Source organism: Petaurus breviceps, unplaced genomic scaffold, assembly GCF_028583685.1.
Source record: "Petaurus breviceps papuanus isolate PSGF00001 unplaced genomic scaffold, PetGlider_PUasm1.0 216, whole genome shotgun sequence".
NCBI lineage: Eukaryota > Metazoa > Chordata > Mammalia > Diprotodontia > Petauridae > Petaurus > Petaurus breviceps.
In genome coordinates, this window is record NW_027185867.1 from 4,026,496 (window position 1) to 4,036,190 (window position 9,695).

Below are 9,695 nucleotides of genomic sequence, written 5' to 3' on the forward strand. Positions count from 1 at the left end.
TGGGAAGGGTACAGATCTAGTTAAAAACTTCACATTGGAAAATAGCTCTCTCTTTGCCAAATCCAGTTATTGAATGTGAGGAAAATGTCATTTAGACTTAACACTTCACTTTAATACTCAGGTGTCTCACAGTGAGGAGTATTTAGTGATAAGGAGTTGGAGATAATCAAAAGTGAAATCCTGAAGACTTACAGGGCAACATTTCCAAAGAAGAGGAAAATGGGATTTGTCTGAAAAATCCAATGGGATGTCAAGGAAACTCACTAATCAACATAGATTTTTAAAAAGAACTATACTGAAGATGGAAGAAATGCCAGGTAACAGAGGATGAATATGAAAGTATAAAACAATCCTGCAAAAATAGTATCAAGAGGGCTAAAATTCAGAATGAGCTGAAGTTGGAGGAATTCAAAGATTACAAAAATGTGTTTTTTTTTAATCTTTTGATTTGTTTGTTTTGCTATATTGGAAGAAAAAGGTAGATCAAAAGGACTCTGATCGACAACACAGAGAAGGCAGAGCTGCTCACTAAGAATGAGCCATCCTGTCCTGCTTTTGTTTTCTCTGCCAAGGAGAATGGTTTTTTCACACTGAAAATACTAGAACAAAATGAACTAACAGGGAGTTAATACAAAAAATAAATAAGCTAATACGAAGTACACAAAAGTATTGAACATAAAAGGCAAGATTTGAACCTTGTTGACCTAGTGATTTAAATAAAGTCACTTGGCCCAGGTAAATGCGCAGATTTGATTGTTGAGTCATTGTGAGCAATATTTGGAAGATTGTAGAAAACAGGAGAGGTGTCACATAAAATTGGGAAAGAGAAAAATGTCCCAATTTTAAAAAGGGAGGCGGGGGGAGTATAGATCATTAAAACTATAGGCCAATAATATTGACTTCAATTTCAGGAAATATTCTGGAATAAAGTGGTGATTATAAAGAGTCATCTAATGTTGGGAGCGAAGGCCTTAGGGCCAAGTGCCCATCCCCCCGTAAGAAAGCCACACCCCCGAATACCCTGTCCTGAGAATCAGCCGGCCGTGAAAAATACCTGATGTTCTAACCGCAGAAGTTTCGTTGCTACAACTGCTGAACAAGTTGCTACAACTATAGAAGTTTCAGTTGTTACCCATGGAAACCCCTCTCACTCCCCCCTTTCTTTATTTCCTCATCCCCCAAGAGTATATATGCTTTGTTTTAGCATAATAAAATCAGACCTTGACAAAAACTCGCTTGGTCTCACTCTTTCTTTCCCACCCATTCCTTTGCAGGCTGGGTCCTCCTCGACCCCACGAATAACTTGGTCCCGCTGGACGAGACAATCTAAAATTCAGCAAAAATAGGTCATCTCAAAGTAACAATTTTCCACTTTTGACAAAACTGGTGGATGAAGAGACAATAGTTTATTATAGTTTGTCTCCATTTTAGCAAGGCTTTTGATAAAATCTCACATTATCCTTATGAAGAATAAGGAGAGATAGGGATTAGACAAAATTAAAATTAATTATATCCAAAATTGGTTGGGTCTCTGAACTCAAAAAGTGGTCATTAATGGTTAAGGGTCAACATGGCAAGAGATCTCCAGTACCCCAAGGACCTTTACTTAACTCTGTGTTATTTAACATTTTGATTAATGATTTGGTTAAAGGTGCAAATGGTATACTCATTAAGATTAAAAAATATCTTGACAGCTAGAGTGTTGGACTGAACTAAATAAGATGAAATGTATTAGAGATGGTTAGACAACAATTTGTATGGGAAAACTCCAGGAGTCTTAGTGGACTTAAAGTTCAAAATGTATAAGCAGTGTGATTTGGAAGCCAAAAAATGACTTAATGTGATCCTGGTTTGCAATGAGGGACCTGGCTCTGAGAAGAAGGAAGGGAGAATTCCTTTATACTCTGCTCTGGTCAAAACTCATCTGGAATGTTGTGTTCAGTTTGAGGCTGAACAATTTAAGAAGAATGCTGATAAAGCAGAGGTTATGCAAAGAAGGGCCACTGGGATGGTAAAGTCCTTGAGTCTATGTTATATTAGAATCAGTTAAAGAAATATTTGTAAATGCTTAGCCTTGAGAAGAAGACTCGGGAGAGAGGTCAAGAACTGAATGGGACCTCAGAGTCCGTCTCCAATCAACTTATTCTGCAGATGAGTTAATTAAGACACAGGGTAGCAATGTGACTTGCCCAGACTCACAAAAGTACTAAACATTAGAGGCAATATTTGAACCTACATCCTCTTCTAACTTCAGAGTAGGATTTTTTTCCCATGTACCATGCTGCCTCTTAATACCTGTGTTCAAATATCTGAAAGGTTGTTGTGTGAAAGGGGCTCCAGAAGGCAAAACCCAGAAATTCAGACTTCAGGCTGGGGAAAATTTCCTAACAATTAGAGGAATCTTTATGTTGAAAGACTTGCCTCAGGATGTGAAGAGTTCCCCCTACTTGGAGGTCTTTTGTCAGAGGTTAGATGGTCACTTGTTGGGAGTGTTGTATTGGGGATTCTTTTAGGGTATGAGGTAGACCAACTATCCCTTCCAACTCTCAAATTCTGTGATTTTGTGATGTTCCCAAAGGTATTGCCTTACAACTCTGTCATAGGATGATAAAAATTGGAAGATACCTTAGAAATAATCTTGTCTTTAGCCCTCGTTTTACATTTTAGGAAACTGAGACTCAGAAAGTTTAAGTGAATTGACCAAAGTCACAGAGATAGTGTCAGAGCTTGGATTTGAACTCAGATCTTCTGACTTCAAATACAGTATGCTTTCCATGTTTTCTTTCTTTTTGTCATTTGTACTTCATGGAAATGGCACTTCCCCTTTAGCCCCTTTCAGAAACTGATCTAGTTTATTATCATGCGTGGTTCCTGATACCAATGGCTTCAATCCAAGTGTTAGCAACATATATAATCTGAAGCCAGCCTAGCCTCTCAATATCCCCCTCACCACCACAACCACTGCCACCACACATACACAACCATCACATACCACAAACTTTTCCCAAAGCACATGTATACATTATCTTTTTTTTTTTGGTATTGAGTAGGAAGTCAGTCTACTAGTGAGTGACCAGAACCACCAGGCTTGATTTTTCTTGACAGGGAGAATGAAACACAGCAGAAAAAGAACTCAAACAAGTCAGAATGCTTTCAAGATATATTGATTTTAATATGGTATGGGAAACTGGGATTTGGATGAAAGATAGTGAAAAGTCAGGAGGAAGAAGGTGTAGGATAGGGTGAGAAAAAGACAAACCTGGTAATTCTCTTCGTAGATAAGGAGTCAGATGGAAGAGGCTCAGAGAACAGAAATACATTAATTTTGCTTAAGGTCAGAGGGGTGGAGGAAGGAAACATAGCAGGTTGTTAAGAGGCATTAGCAACTGGGACTTTTTAAAATTTAAAAAACACAATTTCATTTATATTTACAGAGAAAAGGCAGTCACTAGGCAGACCCAGTAGGGAGTAAGTGTCATAGATAATCAGGGGTAGGTCCCAACTACAAACACCAGTTAGATTACCCAACCCTTCATCTCCTCTTGCCCTAAATAAGTACTTAGCCTCTCTAAATGCTGTGCCTCTCACTCCCTACAGCTTCTGCTCGACTCCCTCTAGAAGCAGCCTTATTTCCTTCTCCCAATTTGTGCCATGAGGTGGGCGTTGGCAGCTGCTTTGGCCTTCAAATTCTTGGCCTTGGCTATGTTGAAAAGGATGTTCATGATGTTGGTAGGTACATCAAGGGACAGGGTGAACTTAGTGCGCCGATCACTCTGGGCCTTGTTCTGGTAAAGCTTCCTGGTCAGCTGTGCCTGTGACTGGTACTTATACCTGGTGCCCTCAATCCCTGTCCCAATCCCACCACTACCCCCAGATAAAGTTCTTTTTTCCTTGTCTTCTTCATCCTCTTCTTTCTCATCTTTGTCTTCCTCCTCAGATGATAGATCCTCACTGGGAATGTAACCAAAGCTCCTCTTGCTCAGTGAGGACTCATCACCCAGCTGACTTTTAGCCCTGGATAGGGCTGTATTAATACAGCTGAAGATGGACTCTGTCTGGTAGAGCTTGTGGGAGGTGCCTGTACTCGAAGTTCCTAGAAGTAGCAGTAGGAACAGAAATTGAGCAGGAAACAGCATTCTGCCCTATAGTGGGGAAGAAGGAGGGACAAAGATGAGAAAGAAAAAGGATGTTATTATAGCTCTGATGGCATTTATGATATTCCTGTTCTGTGGTCAAAAGACTAAACTCCTAATGCTGATCAGTTGTAAATTTGTAAGCTCTTAGTTGCAAAAGGTACTGGGTAAGAAAAGGTTTGTATTATTGTTGGGGGAAAAAGTTCCAAATATTATTAAAAGACAGTGCATTTTGAGGCGAATCATTAGTCAATTAATTTGGCATTTAACTACATCTGTATTTTATTTTGTTTTTGAGGTTCACATGGAGGTGTCCATGGTTAAATGATGTTTCTGAAAGATCTAGAAAGATCCAGAAGGATTCAAAATGATAGTGTAGATCATCTAGAGCTTTTCATCTAGAACCTTAAGGAGAGGATCAGTCTGTGCCTGTGAGAACAATCACTTAGGAATATCTTGTTCCCTGGATTGGTCATTTGCAGTTTGGTTTTTGACCTCTTTGCTTAACTGAAACTAATCTCTCCAAAGTTAATAATCATCTCTTCAGACAGATTTACTGACCTTTTCTCACTTCTCATCCTTTAAAAAAAAATCTCTCTATAGCATTTGACACTTTCTACTCTATGTGTTTTTTGTGACACAATTCTCTCTTGGTTCTACCTCTACCTGTTTCTCCATTCCCTATAAATCTCTTTTGCTGATTCATCATTCACGTCGCAGCACTTTCACATAGTCATATCCCAAATCCCTGTTCTAGGTTCTGTTTCTCTCATTAAATAAAATTATAATAGAACATAGATAATGCTCATACACAGTTTTCTAAGTCATTGTGTGACTATCAGGGCTCCTTATGTAAGATTTAGTGTGCCCGTTTTTCTATTTGAATTTGACACCACTGCTTTAGTCCATATGCTCCCTGTCCTCTTTCATTTAGATTAGGAAAAGTCATACAGAAGGAGTTAGCTGACCTGAAGAATTGGAGGCTTGTGTATTTGGTGTACACTGCTCCTAAGAGAATTGGACAACTGCCTGTAGGAAGGAAGAAAGAACATAAGAGTTCATAAGATTTGGTGTTACAAGAGGCCTAATACATTATTTGTTTACACTTACTCATTTTATTGAAGTACATCAAATCCAGAGAGGTCAAGCTCCTTGTTCAGGATCTTAGCAAAAGCAGAAGTAGAAGAACCAGGATTCAAACCCAGGTGCTTGAATGCCAACTCCAAGAACTTTTTTTTTTTAATTTAAAACCTCACTATTTTAATAAAGGAAAGAAAAAATTCATTTTGTGCCCTTCTAAATAGTATAATAATAGAATAATATATTTAGTATATCTTCTACATATATAAAGGACCTAATAGCAAATTCTCTATAATTTATTTGCATTTTAGGCAGTTGCTCAAGGTTAAGTATTTGACTCATAAAAAGTTGAGTCATGCCATTGCCTCTGAGCTTAAACATTTGCATTTAAACACAGTTTTCCTTGAGGTAGCTAGGTTGCTTAGTGGATAGACCACTGGGTCTGGAGCAAGAAGACCTGAGTTCAAATTTGACTTCAGACAATCACTAACTGTGAGTCCCTGGTAGTCACTTAATCTGTTTGCCCTAATCCCCTAGAGAAGAAAATAGCAAACCTCTCCAGTATCTTTGCCAAGAAAACCCAGAATGGGGTAGGAAGAGTTGAAAACAACATGATCAATAACAGTTTTTCTAACTGCAGAGTTTGATTAATGGTTTTCTTGATTTTGTCTTAAGAAAGGTTTGGAAGAGGTGTTAATAATTCAGATTAAATGCTAAAGCATGTCATGTATATATTTTTTCATACAGAGCTCATTATTACACCATTTGCCTGCATACCCCTCCCTGCCTATACCCCAAAGAGTTCAAGAAAAGAAGACTTATATATACAAAGATACATGTAAGCACTCTATTTGTCATAATTTAAAAAAAAAACTGGAAACTAAGGATGTGCTCCTCTATTGGGGAATGATTTTACAAGTTGTGGTATAAAAATATAATGGAATACTATTAGCGCTATAAGAAATGATGAAAGGGCTAGTTTTAGAAAATCTTGGGAAAGTTGTATGAACTGATGTAGAGTAAAGTGAACAGAACCAGGAAAACTGGTTTATGCAATAACAAAAGCATTGTAAAGAAAAAACAACGTTGAGATACTTAAGAAATTTGATTAATGAAATGAACTCAACTCCAGAGGACCATTGATGAAGCATATTACTCACCTTCTAACAGAAAGGATTACTTTTGCTTGACTATGCATATTTGTTGTGTTGGTTTGTTTTACTTTTTAATTTTAATGGGGGGGGGAGAGGAGAGGTGGGAAGAAATAGAGGTTAACAACAATATTGTCATAGAAAGAAAATAAGGAAAAAAGATAGTTATTGAAACTTTTTAATTCACAGAAGTTTAAAAAGAAGTGCAGATAAGCAGAACAGGTTCAAAGAACATTGAATTCTTTGTTTAAAAGGAAAAGCAGGCTATATGTAATGGACATATATGGTTTCATGTATAATTCTCATTGCTTTACTTTGTATGTGTTAATGCTCATTTTATTTGATATTTCTTAAATCTAGAAAAAATATTTCTTTTGGTGTGTGGAGACATGGAAGAATAATATTTCTTCAGTGCACAAGAAGTTGTCTTTTCTCTCATTCAAGGCTGTGACAATCCACTCTTACACTCTTGACCACCTTTGGGTATGCTCTGAGTAAGTATGAAATCACAGAAGTGGTTAATAACAACTGAGCATTTTTATAGCATTAGAGATTTGCCAGGAACTTCCAAATATCATCTCATTTGCTCTCTACAAAAGCCCTGCTATTATAATCTCTACTTTATGGATGAAGAAACTGAGACTGAAAGAGGTTAAGTTATTTGCCCAGGATCACAAAGCTCCTAAGTGTCTGAGGCTGGATTTGAAATCAGGTCTTCCTTACTTCAAATCCTGAGCTCTGTTTAATACAAAGGTGAAAAAGGAGCCAATCTGAGTAGACGCTATTATGTCCTAGAGAGGACAAAGGATAATGACTCACATTTAAGGTTTTCAAGGCACTTTCCTTATCATAGCTCTGTGAATTTGTGTTATTTCCATTTTCATCTATTTGAAGAAGCTTTGGTTTAGAGGTTTGTCCAAAATCACACACCTAGTAATATTTGGGGCTGGGGGAGAGGGGAAAATTGGTTCACTACTGAGGTCCTGCTAAAATTTGTCATCTTAGAATGTAGATGACCCTGGTTTCTTTTTTTTTTTTTTAACATGATGCCATTTATTTAACCAGACTCTGAAAGAATCTGAGTCCCCAGATCAAATATATACATTTTTTAATATTCAAAATATTTACATGGTGGAACCTTTTCACATTTCCATTTGGTAAGAACAGTGTTTTCAAATGTCCCCTCAAGATGAAAGAAATCTAGTAACACAGGATGACCCTGGATTCTTGAAAGCTGTATCAGTGGTGCACAAACTCTGGAAACCCTGTAGACTTTTTCTACTTAAATGCAGTACCTCATTAAGAAAAACTTTCATGTAGGGATTGCTCATTGGGCAGCTAGGTAGCACAGTGAATAGAATGCCACACCTGGAGTCAGGAAGACCTGAGTTCAAATCCAGTTTCAGATACTTAGTAGCTATATGATCCTGGGAAAATCTTTGCCTCAGTTTCTTCTGTAAAATGAACTGGAGAAGAAAATGGTAAACCACTCTAGTATCTTTGCCAAGAACTGCCCCATCCAAAAAAGAGCGTCATGAAGCATTAGATTTGAATGAAAAATGACTAAACAACAACAAAAGGGATTGCTTGATATTTATTTAACCCAAACCTGGGGCAATTTCCCAATTATATATGATTGAATGGACCAAAGATCCATAACTTAGAATAGTGATCAAAATGACTTACCTTGCTACTTAGTTCTACAATCAATCAAAAACCATTTATTAAGCATTTACTATGTGTAAGGCAATGGGGATAGAAAAAAAAAAAGACAGCAATGAAACAATCCTTGACATTAAGGAACTTACAATCTAGCTGGGGGGATAATACATACAATATATGTTCATATACAAGACAGATATAAGATCATTTGTGAGGAAGGCATCAGCAGCTGGCAGGATCAAGACAGACTTCATGGAGAAGGCAGCACTTCAGCTGAGCTTTGAACACAATCAGGAATTCTAAGAGGTAGAGGTATTGAAGGACAGTGTGTTCCAGGTGAGGGAAATAGCCAGTCAAAAGCATGAAGTATCACTTGAGAGGAATGGTAAAGCCAGGTTGACTGCACTGTAATGTATGTGAAGGAAAGTAATGTGTCTTAAGGAATGATACGGAGTTAGGCTATGAAAGTCTTTAATGCCAAAGGAGTATATTTCCAATTCTACTAGTAATGGGGATCCATTGCAGTTCATTCAATAGAAGAGAGACATGATCAGCCTTCATTTTAGGAAAACCAGTTAGGCATCTGTGTGGAGGATGAATTGGAATGCAGAAAGAGGAAGGGAGACCAATTAGGAGGCTATTTCAATACTTCAGGTGAAAGGTGACGAAGTTATAAATTAGGATAGTGACTATGTAAGTGGAGAGAAGGAATGTATATGAGAGATGATATGGAGTTAGAAACAAGATTTGGCAACTGATTTTATTATGGACAAAATCTTAGAAATCATTCTAGTGAAGGAGTTCTTAACCTGAATGGTTTGGTTTCAGGGGGTCTGTGAACTTGGATCAGGAAAAATATATGTATTTATTTTCACCAATCTCTAACTGAGATTTAGCTTTTCTTTCAATTACAAATTAAAAAAAATTTATTCTGAGAAAGGGTCCAAAAACTTCACCAGACTGCCAAAGGGGCACATGTGTACCATTATGTGTGTGTGTACACACACACACACACACACACACACACACACAATTTTGATAATAGTTCCATCTCTGTACTTTACAGATAAGAAAACATTTCTCCAGCACTTAATTCAACTGTCTATGGCAAAACATTATTCTTTTGCCTGTCTCTAGGGCATGTACCTGTACACTAAAGGAGATAAACGATTTCTTTCCTGTATGTTCTCCTTTATATCACAGTCTCTCCATGATAATCTTTAATGAGAAAATATACCTAGCAAATTCATTAACTGGTAGCCAACTAAGCAGCTATTAATGTTGTAATTATAGAAATACAATCATGGTTGTATATACCTCTTAGGTACTTTAAATATAAAATTGGATTAAAGATTTTCTTGAAGCAATATATATGACATAAAAATAACACAAAATAATAATATAGCACCTTATGGTTTACAAATTGCTTTCTTCATAACAACCTTGTAGGATAAGTAGTAACAAAATGATTATATCCATTTCAGAAACTGAGACGCTGAATTACTTGCCCACAGTCACATAGCTAGTAAATATTATAGCTGGGTTTCCGATTTAGGTAACTGATTTCAGATTCGATGTGTCAAATCCTTCAGCTTCCTGGGTGAAGGGAGGAGAGGGAGAAGTGGGAAATAGAGGGGAGAAGAGGAGGAAGGGAGGAGGCAGAAGTTTC

The 9,695-nt window shown here is 37.3% G+C and overlaps 1 protein-coding gene across 1 annotated transcript; it reads right to left on the reverse strand.

Annotated features, from left to right (window-relative positions):
- Positions 1–3,626: 3,626 nt before the first annotated feature.
- On the reverse strand, positions 3,627–4,136 carry UCN3 (urocortin 3). Its single transcript, XM_069094177.1, has one exon. The coding sequence runs from the start codon at positions 4,134–4,136 to the stop codon at positions 3,627–3,629; it is 510 nt and encodes a 169-aa protein (XP_068950278.1).
- Positions 4,137–9,695: the final 5,559 nt, after the last annotated feature.